The 19,334-nt window shown below is 41.6% G+C and overlaps 1 protein-coding gene across 1 annotated transcript in view; it reads left to right on the top strand.

Moving 5' to 3' along the window:
* The window catches only part of PTPN6 (protein tyrosine phosphatase non-receptor type 6), a 39,130-nt gene extending 20,521 nt beyond the window's left edge, over positions 1-18,609 (top strand). Inside the window, 7 exon segments of the mRNA XM_072424820.1 lie at positions 15,101-15,281; positions 15,949-16,062; positions 16,786-16,893; positions 17,328-17,462; positions 17,553-17,707; positions 17,826-17,893; positions 18,428-18,609. Coding sequence (XP_072280921.1) covers positions 15,101-15,281; positions 15,949-16,062; positions 16,786-16,893; positions 17,328-17,462; positions 17,553-17,707; positions 17,826-17,893; positions 18,428-18,609 — 943 coding nt within the window.
* Positions 18,610-19,334: the final 725 nt, after the last annotated feature.

The following is a 19,334-nucleotide window of genomic DNA, read 5'->3' as shown; positions in this document are numbered from 1 at the left end:
GCTGCTCCAACAGTTCCCAAGCTCTTTGTCCACACTTCTTCCGTCTCCAGCCCAAAGATTCACCATCTCCCTGGCCTCACTTCCCCTGCAGCACAGTTCCTTTTTGCCTCAGTGGGTCCCCACATCTTAGGCCCCACGTCCTCTCCCCTCTCTGCACCACAGCTCCCTTCCATCCCAATTTATTTCCTGGCTCTCTGGCCTCACTTCTTCTCCCCTCTGTAACAATGGTTCTCTGACACTCAGGCCTCACATTCTCTCCCTACTTTGCAGCATATCTCCCATCTGCCCCAATGGTTCCACAGCTCTCTAGCCCCAGTTCTTCTCCCCTCTCTGCACCACAGCCCCTCTCCAGCACAATAATTCCCCATCTCTGTGGAAATACTTCCTCTCCTCACTTTGCATCACATCCACTCTCGGCCCAGCAACTCTGTCCATTTCCTTGACACCCAGCAGAGAAGTCAGGTGGCCAAAACTTTTTTTCCTTTTCCGGTGCTGCACTGGTGAATAGAAGGACCAGGGGGCATGGGCCACAAAACACGTTTAAATGCACCACTGCTTGCCTCTATTGACGCCACTCTCCGCCATATTGTCCACAGCCTGTAAGATACCCCTTGACGGGTGCCAATTCCCACCCACTCCTACCACAGGGTTAAAAAAAAACCACAGACAGCAAAACTTAACCTTGTTTTTAACTATTCATCAAATAACAATGTCATTAATCCTCAATTGTTCCTCCAAGCCATGAAGAAGAATCAAGATGTTACTTATATTTTTTTTTTTCCGATGAAATTATATTTTGTTGTGACAGTTAATTACTAATAATGTGTTTGTGATCTGCTGAGTGAGAACATACCACAACCAATAATATAAATTGCCCATAGAGGAAATATAGTATCTACATTGCTGATTGTAACTTCGGTTGATACTAGGTTTCATGGTATGCAGATTGTGTGATTAGATGACCTGGTCTACTTCACCCACTGTGAACGTTTGTTAGCTTCGGTTACAGTAAAAGTGGCGCGATGTTTGCAATGTGCCTTCAGGTCTGTGGCAAGAACGACTATTAAGACAAAGTCACAAAATGATTGAACCTGAAAATGCAATGATCCACCCCAAAATTATAATTCCATTGTTTTAAACCTAACCCAACTGAAAGCCATGAATATTTTGAAGAGGTTCACAGTCCAAAAAATGCTTCATGTACTATTCACGTTTCTTGAAAATGTGTGCAAACCACAAATCAAATACACGTTAAGGTGGAAAATTACTGAGAAAAGTTACACATTCAGGCTCAATATTGCTGTAGAACTATGCTTGGTCTCTGGTGCAATACGAGAACCTTACCTGTCAGTTTTTGTTGTTGCATGTAAATTCACAGTACTTTTTTTGGTGATGAAATAAATGAACCCCATCTTTTAGATTGTAAGCTCTTCTGAGCAAGGTTCTCTTCGCCACTTGTGTCACTGTCTGTATCTGTCTGGTATTTGGAACTCCTATTTAATGTACAGCGCTGTGTAATATGTTGGCGCTATATAAATCCTGTTTATTAATAATAATAACAACTCCTATGTGCACGGGAGTAACACCATGGCCAAAGATCCTGATCCTGAATATAACTCCATTTTAATACAACCTCATCAATAACTTGCAGATATATAAAGCCCCTGCAAAGATGAAGAACAGCTCTTCAGTGGGTGGGGTGTTATATCTTCATCTTCTAAGGGAAATACTGCTAATAACCATAAATGGATGGAATAGATGTAGAGACAGGGCTTGGTATTCAGGTACAGGCTCCTATGGAGTGACAACTGTCTTCCAGTTGTGCTTCATCATTATCATCCTATACCAGGGGTCAGCAAGCTTTACTATCAAAAGAGCCATTTTGCCTCCTCTTCCACCAAAGAAAAATAGTCTGGAGCCGCAAAACCTAATAAATTAACACTGAACTATGCCCCTAGAAGCCTCCAGCTTCTAACGTATCATCCTGTTACATTAGAAGCCGGGGGCTTCTAACGTAACAGGGTAGATTTTTTTGATGGGCAGAGTTCTTTATGTTCTGACGATGCCTTAGCGATGAAATTTTAAGGGGTGTTAGCCACAGGTGTCCCGTACTTGCACCTCAAATTTTTTTCACCTGTACCCCCGTTTCTAGAGAAATTGGGGTTCAGGTGCTAGAAGCTTCCAGCAATGTGTAACAGGGTAGATTATTTTGATGGGCAGAGTTCTTTATTTTCTGACGATGCCTTAGCGATTCAATTGTAGGTGGTGTTAGCCATAAGTGTCCCCCACTTGCACCTCTATTTTGGTCACCTGTACCGCCTCCCCCCCGTTCCAGAGAAATTGGGGTTCAGATGCTAGATGCTTCCAGCAATGTGTAACAGGGTAGATTTTTTGATTTTTTTGATAGGCAGAGTTTTTAGGAGGTGTTAGCCACAGGTGTCCCGTACTTGCACCTCAAATTTTTTTCACCTGTACCCCCGTTTCTAGATAAATTGGGGTTTAGGTGCTAGAAGCCTCCAACAATGTGTAACAAGGTAGGGGTTTTTTGATGGGTGGAGTTTTTAGGAGGTGTTAGCCACAGGTGTCCCCCACTTGCACCTCTAATTTTGTTCACCTGTACCCCCTTCCTGTTCCAGAGAAATTGGGGTTCAGGTGCCTCCAGCAATGTGTAACGGTAGATTTTTTTGATGGGCAGAGTTCTTTATGTTCTGATGATAGCCTAACAATTAAATTTTAGGGGGTGTTAGTCACAGGTGTCCCCCACTTGCACCTACATTTTTGGTTTTGTACATCTCCCCATTCCAGAGGAATTGGGGTTCAAAGGAGGGGGATGTCATTGTACACACCCATTTGTACACGCCCTGTGGTAGATTTATTTCACTGGTAGATTTTTTTCATTAGAACACCGGATAGGGAATCCCCCTCCTCCGCAGTGTCTTGGGAGGAAGGGGATCCCCCATCAGAGATCTCCCCGCGGCAGCCGAAGGGAGCCACAACAAGGAGGCTGAAGAGCCGCATGCGGCTCAGGAGCCGCAGGTTGCAGACCCCTGTCCTATACCAATTGGCTTCAAGTCAACACATCGCACTTGTATGGTGCATCATTGTCACCATTTGAAATCCTAAAATTTAAAGACTTGGCATCAAATGCACTCCTTGCATGTATTCTCCACTTCAATACAAATTTCAGGTACTCTGTCCACTTTTTTCACTCCAGACCATGATCAACATCATTAAAATCCATTGGAAATTTAACATCAACTTTATTTTTCATCAGGCTTCTGGCTCCCTTTAACACACTCTATCAGAGTTATTGGTCAAGAGAACCTAGACTTTGTAAAACCTTCTCCCAGCTCACAGGCTTCACATAGCCTTACTTTATGTAGACCTCAACCAGCCGTTCTCCGAGAGCCACCAAGCCCCAGGCTCCAACTCCCCACTAATCAGAAATGTGCACTTCCTTTTATTGGTACTTGGACAGGTATGTCCTATCTACCCTCAATTTCCAATCTAGAAGAGTATCTGACCCACCCATTCCTTCCAAGACACTCCAGCACTGGATACCAAATAAAGAGCTGCAAATCTGCAAAACTACATTTTCCCCTATCCTTATTCAAAACCTTTATCATTGTTTCCAGGTGAACTTGAAGCAAACACTTTAAAATCACTTTCAAATCCAGCCTTACATTTTTCAATATGCTGCAAGGTAATATGTCATTTTGCAGCATAGGAGGGCATTGAGACAAAGCTGGAGGCATTTAGGAAGAAGGTTCCATTGGACCACCATTGGGATACCAGGTTGGCAGAAGAGAGCCAAGAAAACAAGTCTTTGAGGCCAGTGTGGATGTAAAAGTAAGGCTCATGGGGTTTTGGGCAGATGACCACAAGGGCTGCAGAAGAAGGTTCTGGAAAGAACTTTGAGGTCTGGTTATGGGGGAAAGCCAGGCAGCAAATATATGGAGACCACAGGGCAATGGAGGATTTATCTAAAGGACATAAGTGCCACAGAAGGAGACCAGTTGATCTACAGAGGGAAGGAAAGTTCATACTTCTAATTTTAGAATTACCCAAATATGTTTAGATGCATAGTGTATGAATATTATTTCTTTCATTTTACCTCATCCTTTTTATAACACTAAAGATTTGGTTTTATCCCACGTTTCATAAACATCTCTAAGACTTTTTTTTGGAACCAAAATCAAGGTGATACAAGCAGCAGCACCGGCTCTCACGGTGGTGTTAATCTATACATTGAGAAACAAGCAAACATGCTATTTCGGGCACAGGATGAGGCTCCTATCTCTTAGACTGTTTCTTGAAAGAAAGGATGTGGTATTATAGTGAGTATATATAGCATTAGGCTTAACATAGTAACCAGGTCTGGTTTGGGTGCCGGGCTTCCTAATGACCATTGCAGGACTGAGGTGGAGTTTTTAGCCTACTTCTCAGTTCTTGGTGTGACATGCAGGCAAAGTTCCAAATGTGTGACACAGAAACACATAGTCTCTGGTTGGTCGGGTTTCAGTATAATTAGAGAAGGTGTTATGTACATCTAAACTTGGTAACAAACAACCGCAATGTCACATAAAAAAAAATAAGGCTCACCTAGGTTCATTTTAAAGATTGTGGATAGATTTAGGTTTAGTGCTTAAGATTAGGTTTATTGTTGAAGGTTAAAGTGGACCTAGCATTTGATGTTATTGTAATTTTAAAGTGGTCATCTTGGCCTTGCAGTGATGGCACTATGACCATGGCCATGCAGTGATGGCATTGTCATCTTGGTCATTCAGTGATGGCACTGTGACCTTGGCCATGCAGTGATGGCACTGTGATCCTGGATATGCAGTGTTGGCACTGTGATCCTGGATATGCAGCGTTGGCGCTGTGATCCTGGATATGCAGCGTTGGCGCTGTGATCATGGCCATGCAGTGATGGCATTATCACCTTGGTCATACAGTGATGGCATTATCACCTTGGTCATACAGTGATGGCACTGTGACCCTGGATATGCAGTGTTGGCACTGTGACCATGGTCATGCAGTGATGGCACTGTGACCATGGCCATGCAGTGATGACACTGTGATTATGGCCATGCAGTTATGGCACTGTGACCATGCCCATGCAGTGATGGCACTGTGACCCTGGCCATGCAGCGATGACACTGTGACCCTGGCCATGCAGCGATGGCACTGTGACCCTGGCCTTGCAGCGATGGCACTGTGACCATGCCCATGCAGTTATAGCACTTTGACCATGCCCATGCAGTTATGGCACTGTGACCCTGGCCATGCATTGATGGCACTGTGACCCTGGCCATGCATTGATGGCACTGTGACCCTGGCAATGCAGCGATGGCACTGTGACTCTGGCCATGCAGCGATGACACTGTGACCCACCTGTTCCCCCTAAAGCTTTTTGCTCCTTTGCAAACAGCAAGAATACCTAAAACTTCCTTGTACTGAGAATTGTATGGAGACCTAGTGGTCGATCACCAGGTCCACAAATACCAAGAGAATGTCATGGCCATGGTAATGGATGTGGAGCAGCAAGAGAGTAAAGGAAAGGTGAAAAAGCCATCTACCATGTCCTTTAATGGTGCAAAGGGAAAGAGAAATTGAACCACATGGCTTACAGGAGGACCAGGCACCCAACACTTCTGCTAGATGCTGAAGAGCCTTCAGATGTTTCTTTAAATCCAAGAAAAGTTGGTGTAACAGTGAAGCAATAAATCTTTTTTTTTTGTTTGAAGGCCTTTATCTCCCACACCCTTGGACCTAAAAAGACAATCGTGAGTTTTTGATGTTAATATGTGTCCCCTGCTGGCAACTGTGGTTTATTCCACCAACTCTTATGCCTTGCATGTCAACAGGAGGAACCAAAGCAACCAGTAGGGGGATCCAGTCTTTGACCGAAGTGGCTCCAGAAGCAATGCTATAGAGGAACCATTGCTTTATTCCCAAGCCTTTGGACTTCTTCTAAACTCATACATGGTCACTTTATGAATAAATCACTACTTTTTGCAGCATTCTCATGGCGATATTTGCACTCCGCTACATTCCACCAATCTTCATTTGCTCTGGGTCACTGCCCCTTCCGTACAGCAATTTCCCTTTGCACTAGCTTAGTAAATAAGCCCCCCAGTTCCACGACAACTTTGGTTAACAAAGCAGAAAGTGTCGGTTGGTGTTGTTATTGCAGCCAGTGGCTCGGCTTCTCAGTTCCTCTACTGTACTGCTCAACTCTCTCTTGCCCCCCCCCCAACCCATACCACACACGCCTGTGTCCCTCCGAACTTCCTTTTTGTGGTTGGAAAGTTCTTTGCACTGTTTTGAAATAATTTGTCACCGAAGTTTCCATCATGTGACTTCTGACAAGCCACCCATAGATTGTGATGTTGTGTAAGGCTCAGACCTAGTGTTGCATACACAAGCCTTGTGGCGCATGGCTATCGGTAATCAGTATTTGCAAAGAATTAAATGCGGATTAAAGAATCACTTTACATAAATTGCAGTAACTTTGTTTTAGATACCTAAACACTAACTGTAAGCTGCGATCACTTTATGACGTAGAACTGCGGTATACTGAAAGCTTCTAGCACATTACCGGAGCCATTGGCGTTGCTCAACAGGAAAGTGTCTCTGAAAATGATTTTCGTTCAATATATTGTACTTGGCAAGGAAGCGACCTATACCATTTGATTAAACATTAAACAACAGGCAGACAAAAACTGTCTTTTAAATATTTGTTCTAGTAGTTTATAAATCCATAGTGTGCAGCAAATGTAAACCAGCAATGACAATATTTCCTATACTTGAATAAATAATCTTTTCCATGTGCTGCATATAGCAAATGCAATAAGAAATGTTATGGGAGGGGCCCCATAGCCCCACCCACTACAAGTTGCGTATAGGGAGGCGGTTACAAGACCAGTCATCCTGCATGAGGATAAGAGCAGCAGCAACTGGTCCTAATACAGGAAGCTCCTACACATGGGCAACATAAGTAATACTCAGCTTGCATTGCATTAGAGCAGGCCCTTCATTTGATCTTGGCTGCCAAATGTGGTGCAGCTCATTTCATTTAAATGAAAACAAAATGCTTGCTGTGCTTTTTAAAGATCAGTGCACAGCAGTGTGTTGCACTGTTAAGTTGCATTTTGGGGTGTCAATAAGCAGGGATGACATCACTGGGCCCCATACTAAGTAAACTTCCTGGGCTCTCCATGTCTAAAAGTTCCAGCATTGCAAAATTTAAGTTATTTTGATCAGGGCCTGGTATAGAATACCCCTTGTCCTGTTTTGATGGCGGGCCTCTGGTTAAGAATGAATGGCAATCCAGTGCACCAAAGCATGTATGGGATTTCTGTTGCACTGTCAGCGGTCCTGATGCAGAAAGCAGAACCCAGCTGTCAAAGTGACAGCCTAGCCATAGGGTTACATCAGAGCTCCGGCAATCATCTTTTACCCCGGGTACAAGCCCCCAGTGCCTTTATTGCCTATGGACTGGCCCGGCACTCCTTTACCATATTCAGCTATATTACAATAAATTATTTTTTAGTAAAGTTTACAACCCCTGACAAACTTTAACCCTGACCTTTAATGAGTTTATATCATCTTCAGATTCAAGTACAACCACTTGACAGCTGGTGATAAGCAGAAACTTGTTAATTATTACACATGGCTGCAAACATCAGGAAATGCAAAACCACCTGAGAAACACAAAGAACAGCATGAAAGAATAAAATATGCTGCAATTTTTACTGAAATAAAACTGCATACAATGGGAATGCCAAAAATACCACCTGCATAACATACATAGTAAAGTGTCTGTTAAGCCTAAAAAGGAAGGATATTGGACCCTCACTTCCTGTCCTGCTCAGAACATTTTCATCAGACAGGAAGTGAAGACAAATTTGTAATAGTGACAGAGGCAGAAATAAAAATCTAAACGGGGGTTCTAGACTTTATTTACTTAAGTACTATTTTTTATTTGCCTTTACAGATGACTTATTGAGGCCCTTATTAGTTTTCTGTAATCCTATGAAGCAGAATGGAAAGGGGCGTCACAAGGTTCTCTATAGCCGTGAAAGATGTCTGCTTTATATAAATGCATAACTAAATATTAAGAAATACATCATGAATAATGTAAGTGCACCAAATCTGCTGCAGCAGATCTCCCTTTGCACTTTATTGGTGCAGGACTGCTATCAGAGGCACAAGGGGCATTTTTTTGGGTACACATGCTTTGGTGCACATTTAATGACAGGGCTTAGGGGAAGGTACAAATGGGCCTGACTTTTGCAATACTGAAACTTTAAGACAAGGGGGGCAGAAAGTTTACCAAGTACAGTGCCCAGAAATTTCTGATAGTGGCCCTATGTTGGTACATTGGCATTCCATTTGGATAGGTGGGTGCCATACAGAGAGGTCTGAATTATATTGCATCGTAATAAGATGGTAACATTACAAAGCTCAGGTGTGACGCCAGCCTAAACCAAGCACCATTTTTCAATGCACCGCAACACAGAGAGTTCACACCTGTGCATTGTAGTACCCAAAAATGCTTTGCAATGCAATTTGTGTCACCAATTGTGTTACCAATTTACAGATCTAAAGGAAAAACAAAAGACACAATGGATTGTGCACATGCAGTTATGTGTTTTTAATACATAGGTGTGCATGGGCCACATTAATAATAAGGATGCATGTTGTATTGTGCTGTACCATGGGTCCATTGGCATCTACTGTGCGGAAAAAAATGTTCCTTTCGTACCCAAGGTGAAAAAAGGCCAAAAGGGGTTGCAAATATTGTTCTTTTGTTCCCTTTTCCATATCAGATAGCCAGGACAACCACCTATTCTGTGTTTTCTTCAGCCCACCTGGTATTATTCACATGTATATATTAAACTCTGTATGATGTGATTGCCTTTTATGTGGCGTGCGGCAACAATAGGTGTAACCGGGGGAGTCTATAGATCAGCCGTTCTCAACCAGGGCTCCACTTGAAGTTGTTAGAGCAATGGTGATCACCCATCAATGCTATCACTGCAAGGGGGTCATTTCTACACCTACTTTTGACTACCAATGTTAGGGGACACCAAACAATTTTACTGTCTGTATTTCTTTTCTGGTATTATTAGGCTTGGTGTTCAGTTCGGTACAAATTGTAACCAAATGGCCAATGGTTGCCAAACAAATTTAGATCCCAGTGGCTCAGCGCTTAGCAATGGTGTTTGCAGGTTCTCCCCGTGTTTGCGTAGGTTTCCTCCCACATTCCTAAAACATGCAGTGAGGTTAATTGGCTTCCACCCAAATTTGAACCTAGACTCTATTAAAGACTATGGTAGAGACATTAGATTGTGAGCTCCTTTGAGGGACAGCTAGTGATATGACTATGCTCTTTGTACAGCGCTGCGTAATATGTCTGCACTATATAAATGCTGTATAATAAACCAAGGGCTTTCACAGGTACGTTGTGGACCGGCTGAATTGGTTGAGCCATACACCATATTGGTCATTGTGTACGGTGCCTAGGGCCATACGCTTTATCTGTTCTACTATTGCACGGTATGACAGAATTTTGCTCCAATTGATCTCAGTGTGATTCAGATTTGCCTACCAAATCTACCCAAATTTGTGTGATCTGCCAGTGAACCGAACAGAGGCAAATTTGAGCAACGCCAGTTATTAGTATTTATTAATTTCAGGCTCAGCACAATCTTTGTAATTGCATGTCTGCAGGTTTGCCTTTGTTATATATGACAGAAATGCATGGTGATACTTTGCCAGCACACGCCAACATACATGGCACAGCAGGTTGGTGTTATAAATGCGTTATCTTCCCTCAGTGTCATATAATTCAGGTACTCTGCATTCCGTAATCTATTCATAACTTCCTGCAGATTTCTGATCATGCCATCGCCCTGTCATCTGTAGGTAAAATCATTTCTAGCAGGATTTCCCCGAAACTCAAAAAAGAATAGAATTGTTCCTCCCAGGTAGAAAGTTTAAGAAAGGCTTCTATAGATTCGAATGCTCTTCCTTCCTCTCCCCAGGGGAACTCTTTGATATTCATAGACACAAAACTAATTATTGCGGTTGCAAAGCTTGCCATGGAAGGCCGGGGAAAGGGAGGAGGTCATTTGCATGTTAAAGACACATCTCAGGCAAAATATTTACTGAGAATTATTGTACATATTTACAGCACAGCCATGCAAATTGATATTGTACTCGTGGCAGAATGCAATTCTATCTTAATGATACGTTTAGCAGAAGCCACGTGACCTCAGAGCTCAAAAGCCTAACTCCAGCCTACCTTTTTTTTAAGTTACCCCCTCTTTTTTCACCCACCAATGCCCCACTTGCTGTGAATCAGTAGAAACATCCCCACTTTAATACAGTGTAAGTTGTGGCTTTTATCCCGTAATGCACTACTGTCCTTGGTTCTCCTCCTACAATCATTGGCCAGTTACAGAACACAAGCGCTCTGTCATTGGTCAGCACCAGAGGTACAGCAGACCCCAGCACAAAACTGGGGATTCTTCTACTAATTCACAGCAATGGGGCATTGTTTGGGATGTTGGAGAAGGCAACTTTTTTCCAAAACCTATATTTGGTATTTTTTGCATTCTAGCTAAAGTTGTACTTTAATTCAGGTAGAATGGAGTAGGGTTAGAACTTCAGATTTTATTTTGCTGTAGAGGAGATAACTTCTCACGTCTTGTTCTGTTTGACACTTGGGAAGTAAATGTAAATCTCCCCTATGGGACTGCAGACAGCCATACCTGAGTAAGGTTCCAAATCTTCCTCGCTCTGTACAAATAATTACTTTTTTTTTAGATTGGGGAAAAGTTAGAAATTGCATGAGGTTTTTATTACAGTCTTAACCAACTTGTCATAGTTTTATCAGGGAACAAGGGGACACATTTACTGTTACCCAACACAGTCCTAATGCAAGAATGGGGCAAGCTGCTTTTTGCTCGATGGCTGCATGCAATACATTGGAAATGTTGCATTTTGGCACAACACATGCATTTCATGCATTGCAACAAATAGAAATAATACATTGCAACTATGCATTTAAAATGCACATGGGTTAGGCATCTGATCTGTTGCCCTAAATTCTTCTTTCTCATGTTGGTTGTGATTGGAGAACTTGAAAGTTTCATAATGACAAAATATCGAAATGAAAGGTCAGTGAGAGAAATATTTGTTTGGTGTGCTGAGTCATCTCCATTGGATTCCATTGGTCAGATGCCCATTGTTCCCAATGTTTTTCTGACCTCTTGGTACAACAAGGGTGTTCCCTGTCCTCATGCTTCTTTCTCTGTAGGAAAAATCCAACAAGGACTCCAGGAATATCTGGTACAGATGTGCTGGCTAGGGACATATCAATCCTATTAAATTGTACCCATCCAGGAAATCCCTTCTACTACATAGGTGTTCGCATACCAGGAGCCGAGCCTGGGATTTTTTTTAGGGAGCACATAGTGTGCCAATGCACAATTTAGGGGATTTTGCAAAGCTGAAATGTACCACATGCAATAAAAAATGTATTTCCTTCTAAAAAAAAAACTGTGAATTTTTTCCCATGCGACCTAAAACCAATAGAGAAATCAACTACAACAATCACTAGAACAAATAGGGATAAAAGTGTAGCAGAGACACATAAAGCGCAGGTTCTACCCGTTCCACTCTTCAATATTTAAAAAAGTTTTGGCTATATATATGCGTTAAGCATGTTGAGAAAGAGCCTGCAATTTCCAGTTACTTCTTCAGAGAGGAGTCTGCTCTGGTGTAATCTCTCAATGCTATATTTAGCTCTTCTTATTTGATTTCTGCTTTTGTGCTGTTATCTGTTGTGTGCAGTTTATATATTTTGCTTATCTCCATTATATTTCCATTGAGATGCAATTTTGCTCTTACAGAGCACCACCTGGTGGACATCCTCCTGGCTGCATCAGTGTGATTAATATTAATATCATACAGTATTTATATAGCGCCAACATATTAGGAGGAGGAGGAGAGGACCCTGCCCTGAAGAGCTTACAACCTAAGAGGATCATAGTTTGCAGAAGTCATCTTCAGAAGATTTTATATATAAAGTTGACATAATATAAAGTCCATGTCCAAGGAAGCTTACAGTCTAAAGACCCTATCATAGTCTTAGGCCAATTTGGGTGAAAGCCAATTATAAACTGTCATGCCAGTTTGAGTACTGGAGGCAACCCATGCAAATACAGAGAGCACAAAAGATAGCACCCTGGTCAAGGTTTAAAGCTTGGACAACAGTGCTGCCGGGAAAAAGTGCCAAACATTCTTTTACATAAGCTTCTTAACAAGACCATAACTATTCATCTGTTTGGATAAAATAGAGAATGGTTGGAATCTGCTATTGGTGTCCGCTTGGGGAGATCCTCATACCCTGTCCTAACAAAATAGGGGAGGGATATCTTTCATTGGTATCTGTCTCCAAAACTTTGCATGTCCCATTGCGTTTTGTCTTGGAGACAATAGTCACCAAGACATAAAGAGAGGGTAAATCTTTCCACTAGGGACACATGGTGGAGGGTCTAAGCCTTCCATGCTTTATCCAAAAAAAAGCCCGGGGACACTGTTTCAATCAATGCTTTGCTGAAAAAAGGTTGCATAGATTTGAACCTTAATGTCGGTCATTTTACAGATTTATAAGACAGTTGGGTTTAGAAGGTCATCAGAATTGGTCAACAAGAGGACAAACATTGAGTTGGGGATGGAGTGAGTTTCAGATAGGGAAGACTTGCTGTGTCGGGATATGAGAAAATACATTAAAAGAGATTTAGGGGTCTCATTTCAAAGAGGCTTCTGCTCTGCAAGATTTGAAGGTCCATCAAGCAACCAGCAAGGCCACTGGCAGATATGGTAGAACATTGGCAAAGATATGGTAGAACATTGGCAAAGATATAGTGGAACATTGGCATGGGTGGCTCCAACAAAAAGGAGATCTGCAAAGGGTAGAACCTTCTGCCTCTTGCTGTTGAAGTAGTTAGCAACTCATGAGAGATGGGTGAACTTTGGCTTCTTCGCCTTGGGTGCCATCACTGATGGATCAAGATGTTTCTGCAGTACTGGGTGCAATGTTAGGAGTGTGTTGGAGCTGGAAGATTCTGTTCAATATCATAAGGAAAAACATCCTTGGTGAGATGGTTTATTTAGAATAAAAGTTACAAAGTAAAAGATTGAGAGAAAGCAAAGCACACGTGTGTGGAGACCCAATGGCGCGATCAGAATGTCTGACTACTAGCCCCGAGTAAGGACCATTTAAGCTGAACTTCTGAACGGATGCCAAGTGGGACCCTGGAAAGATTTATTGTTCTTGTTATATTACATGCTCATTGTAGAATCGGCATGACAATACATCCAAATTTACTACAACTAATGGAGACATAATTCTTACTATTATCTCATCTGACTCCACCAAGGCAGTGATAACAGCCACCATTACAAATTCCATAAATATCGTAGTACCAGCGTCTCCTCAAACCACTCCAATAAGAGAACCGTTTATCCATTAGCTAAAGCATAGAATCAACCCAAATCAATAGTAAAATGAATAGAATATATAATATTTATTATTCTTCATCAAATAGCACATGTAAATGGGCGTAATAAAATGTGCAGTGATCAGTGACAGATAAACAATACTCCGTGCACTCCCTTTTAGCATTGGTGGTTAGTTTTGGCACCTTCAATTCACCAACCAAAACTTTCACACCTGACCAGCTATGTGATATGTCAGAAACATCAAATATTCACGCTCAAGGCATCACACTCCACAATTTATTATTAACATAAACCTAACCTTGTGTAAACCTTAAATTAACCCCCAGTCATAATGCTTAGCCTCAAACTAACCCCTGAACCTGGTCTGAAGCATATCTCCAACCCCAAAAAGTTGAATTTGTGGACCTATTGTTTTACCATAACGAGACAACGTGACCTGACAGCTCAGACTCGCTTATGTTCATTTTTGCTATTTCCTTGCTCTATTGGTGATCTCTTGAATTACCTGGTGCTTCCAGCTATGGAGGAGCATGTGAACTATGATAAAGGGCTTTAGGGGTATTTAGGTACTGCACCCAGATACCCTCCCAGTGGATTTGCATGTCTGTCTATCTAGACCTGACACAGTTCTGCCACATAACTCAAGACAATACAGGTCTTGTCCCTCCCCTAGCCAAAATGTGTGCTGCTCCTCTTCCTCCCAATCTAAGCTCTGTTAAATAAAAGGTTGCAAGAGGTTGATGCCAAAGTTGATATCTTTAGTGCAAAAATACATTTAATATTTTTTTTTTACCATCATTAAAAGTTGACCTCCAACCTTCCCTTCAGTCTTGCACAGTTGCACAAACTTCTCTCTTGGACTGAAATTGCTTACTTACAATGTACAATAGAAGCTGCAGCAAGTCAGACAAAGCTTGTCTCATTTCTTTGAGGATGTCCAGCATCATTTCCCCCCATACCTCCCCAGCCTGATTGTCCCTGGCTCATCCTGTTCAGTTATTGGATTTCACTTCTTTTAATCATAGAGGTATCAGAATCACATCTAAGGTCTGCTATTTTCAATGTACAACCCCTCTCACCAGTCATGATCTGCCTGTGTTGTATAGGGAAATGCACAGACTTATATGGTAACATTGTTGGGTCTAAAATAAGATTTGGACTAAAAATGGAAAATTTGTATGTTGGTGAAGAGGAGTGGGATGCATTGGGGAGGGCCAGACTAAGATTAGATGTTGGCACTGGAAACTGTTTCCAATGTTTGTTGTAGACTGATTGCCTTCAAGGCTGTGTTTCAGTAAAACCAACAAAGGATGCCATGTAATATCAACAGGAACCAAGCGCCAACACCATTGAGTGTTGTGCATTGGACCACCCTTGTGTTGGATAATGCCATATTGGCAGGGCCATGCTATGAAGGGGACCCTAGTCTTCTCCTGATGGAACATGGTGGGGTACCTGACCATGCCACATGGATGATGTTACCTTCTATTACCCTTCCACCCACCCACTTCTGCTTCCTCCAACCCCAATCTGATTCTCTTCATGTCCTTTCTGTCCACAGCTGGTATCATGGTTATCTATCGGGACAAGACGCTGAGAAACTGCTCCAAGAGAAAGGAGAACCATGGACCTTCCTTGTCCGAGAGAGCCGCAGCAAACCTGGCGATTTTGTCATCTCTGTCCTCACCGCAGACGTGAAAGACGGAAAGCATCGAGTGACTCACATCAAGATCATATGCGAGGTTAGATTTTCCGTTGTAAACTGGTTCTCACAAAAAAACTTTCCATTTAGTCAAAAATGGAGGTTTTGAGGCGTTTTACATATCTCAGGTCACCATATATAGGAGAGCGCAGAGCCGGTGTCATACGGTCATACACCACGCGCACACTATATGATTGTCTCATATATTCTGGCATGTATAGCAATGTCACGATCCACGATCATAAAAATGATCATTCTGAACAACCTATGGGGGAGGACGCAGCAGGGTGACTCCTGCTGGTCCTCCCCCCTACCTTTTTCATAGAACTGAACATTTTTTTTTAAAACGGAACTGTATTTTTCCCCATCCTATCCTGAGATTTACACATTCGGCCATGTAGTACAGCTTGCCTGGTTATCGGACTTTTCTCCTCTTTGGCTAAGCAACACACCCTGGTCACCTTCCCAACCCCAGCCAGTGATTGGTCAATAAAGGAACAGCAATGGGCTGCTGGATATATCTTTCTGCTCTATCCCTTTGTCAGCATTGTGAATATAGGGGACCTAACTTGTCCCAAGTACTAGTCAATTCGGTGGGCTGTTGCTGTGTGTAACTAGAACTGCTGAGAATCTTGTGACAATCCCTGTACAGATTCCGCCTCCATTGTAGGACAATGATGACCCCATAACTTTTCTCTTCTTCACAGGGTGAGCGATATACTTTGGGGGATGTAAAATTTGATACGCTCACAGACTTGATTGAGATGTACAAAAAGAAGCACATAGAAGAGGTATCTGGGGCCCGTGTCTACCTCAAGAAGGTAATTGTACAATGTGTCTCCTGATTCTTCATAGATGTCTAACCTGGGGACTAAAGCCCAATCACAGAAATAGGTTTTAATGGCAAAGGAGACTTTGCATCTCTCTATTCCAAAAACTTCAACCTATGAATGACTTTTTGTTTTTTGGCTTTAGTTCCCCTTTATAATAATAATTTATTATAATATTATATTATATTAAAATATTATAATATAATATTAAAATTATATTATAATACTATATTTATTATAATAATAAAATAATTCTGAACAAGATCCATACTGATCCTGTTCAACACTTACATGTTATTATGGATTTGTTTCATATTTTTTAACTTTGTATACAAAATATCAAAGAGTACTGAACCTTTAATGAGAAGAAAGTTCTCCTGAACTTGTAGGCCACATAGTGCCCACTGTATCAAAAACTTTTCTGCCCCCATGGCCTTATATGCCCCTAAGTAGGGCAACCCCAGGTCAGTCTGCTACCTACAGTATCTGTTCTGTTATAGGAATAATATTATTATCAGATAAAGTTCATATAGTTCAGATGAAGATAGAACTTAGTTTAGTTTTTGTTGTCTTCATGTTCTTTTGAGTCTTTTTAGATCTCATTTCGCACTAACGATGTCCATTGAAAAAATGCTCCCAGATCCCTCATTCTACCGAACCTTTTCTTTGTTTAGATTGTAAGCTTATTGAATTTCTCATCTCTTGTTGTTGCAGTGCTGCACTACAACAGCAGCCATAAGTCCTCATTTAGACTTGTGGTCTAGGAACCGTGTGGTTAGCCGCTCCGAGGTCCCCTATATGAGCCTGAGAGCAGATTTTAGAGTCAGCCACAGCTTTTGATTAACGTGCAGTTACCTGCGGTTGCAGTATAGTTCACCACACTGTAATGGATTATGGGCCAGTCCTGTCCTCTAGCGACAACCACAAAGCAACTGCAGCTTAAACGCCACTTTAAGTAGAACCTCTGGAGTTTCAATCCCACATCCCAATAATTATATCTAAACACATGTTTGGATACTCATCCTTCTGTCCTGATTTTTAATTTCTTCTTCTCCTACCCATCTTCCCCACCTGGCTCTTCTCTTATTTTCCCATTCCTTCTTTCTTCTTGCTCCTATCCCTCTCGATCAATCATTCACCTTCTTGCTCTTTCTGACACTCATCCTGCACATTTCTGTTTTTTTCTGCCAGTGTGTTCTTTACCCTTTATAGAATTCCTGTTGTCATCTCATTAACTTCATCCATCATCATCTTAGACTAAATGTGTGCCATATTGGCCGGATATAGACACGGGTGGAAAAGAGTTTGGACGTTTCTGGGTGGAACTGGTGTCAGAACATGAAGCCATGGAATATAAAGTTCGCATGTTACAAGTCTCATTTCTAAACAACGTAAGTGTACTTATTTTAATAAGGTTGTAGCTGCTAATCTCTGGCATTATTTTGCATGTTCTATAACATTTTTCCCATATGTATCTTTAGCGGAGTGAAATTAGAGACATTATCCACTATCAGTACTTGAACTGGCCAGATCATGGTGTTCCCTCTGACCCAGGCGGTGTCCTAAGTTTTCTGGGAGAGGTCAACCGAATGCAGGAGAGCATACCAGGAGCCGGACCTATCATTGTGCATTGCAGGTAGACAACTTCCATCGGTTAGAGCCTAGTCCCAGTGATGTCTTGTTACATAAACTGATTCCGATATCATTCTGCACCACTTAGATCTCTTTTTATCTTTCATTCATTCAATTCACAGTGCTGGAATTGGCCGTACAGGAACCATTATTGTCATCGACATGTTGGTGGACATTATTCAAACAAAAGGTGAATAATCTTGAGAATTCACATTTAAACAGTTCTTAACATTTTTATGATTATACCACCCAATTGATTACTTAATAACTCGCCATAAATCATTTAATATATCATCATCGCCCTTGCTCCTAAATGCAAATAAATAAAAAAAAATGTGAACAGCTTGATTTTAATTTAAATATGGGTAGCTAAGAACAGAAAAGAAAAAATCCAATACCTATGTTAGCTACAATTTTGTTGCTGCTTTTGTGACACCAAAACATGGAATCAAAGTACAGCTGTGGCAGAAATGTCAGCTTTGGACTTTGGACGGCACCAAAGAAAATTCTGCAAAATGCACTATAATAAATGTCCAGTCTAATATCATGTATTAAAATCTATATCTATATCTATGTCATTAGTGATTCCTTGGCTGCTGGATGTGCCACAAGGCATCTGTTTCTTTTACATTTCTGAAAATATTTTATTTTTAAACTGTGATCTTCTGCTGGTATTACATGACTGCCATCCAGCCTTCCCATTTTGATGTTGTTTCTCTTCTAGGTCTGGATAGTGACATAGATGTGCAGAAAACCATCCAGATGGTACGATCTCAGCGTTCAGGAATGGTCCAGACAGAGGCTCAATATAGGTTTATCTATGTTGCCATCGCACATTTTATCGACTCAGCGAAGCACAAACTGCAAGCACTAGAGGTACAATAAACTTAAAAAAATTTCTTGTAGTATAAAGAGGGACTGGGAATGTCCAGTGTTAGTGCGGGTGGGATCTGTCACTGAGGGTAAGTGTCCACATCCCTACACTATACCTCTACCAGTGTCCACATCTAGGGATGAGCGAGTTTTTAAAACTCGATGCCGTGGCGAATTCGGTCGTTCTCATTAACCGAAATTGTAAGAGAGAACGGCCAGTGTAAATTCGCCAAACGAAATCGAATAAAAAAAAAAAAAAAAAAATATTGCGGGCTGTGTGTGGCGATGTAGGTTAGAAATATCAACATACACCCACTGCAAATTCCATACTGTATACAGAATCTAAAATCTCTCTTCACCCATCAGATTCAAACCTGCTTTGAATGTGTTGGGTGATATATAAACAGAAGAGAAGAAAACTTACGCAGTGCAAGCTTCAAGGATAACCTAGACAGCCTCCTTCCTCAAATTATGGCCACTGCTCCAAACTGTATTATATTGCAGTTTTCCAGTCTTTAGCTGCAAGGGCTACTTTAATTTTTTAGGCTTTCTTTACATTTTTACCAGATGATTCCAGCTGAAACACACTTCGTGTTCTTCGATGACAACACAGACTGACTGTACTGTATCCATGAAGGAGAAGCAATGTCACCTGTAAACAGGACTAGGGAAGATCTATCTCAGCTTCACAACATCATTTAGAACTTAGAACAATGCTTTCTTAAAACTGCATAACAAAAAAATTGTCTCAAAGTTGT

Source organism: Pyxicephalus adspersus, chromosome 10 (genome assembly GCF_032062135.1).
Source record: "Pyxicephalus adspersus chromosome 10, UCB_Pads_2.0, whole genome shotgun sequence".
NCBI classification, from domain to species: domain Eukaryota; kingdom Metazoa; phylum Chordata; class Amphibia; order Anura; family Pyxicephalidae; genus Pyxicephalus; species Pyxicephalus adspersus.
The sequence above is the reverse complement of the archived record's forward strand: the minus strand, read 5'-3'. Positions and strand labels throughout refer to the sequence as shown.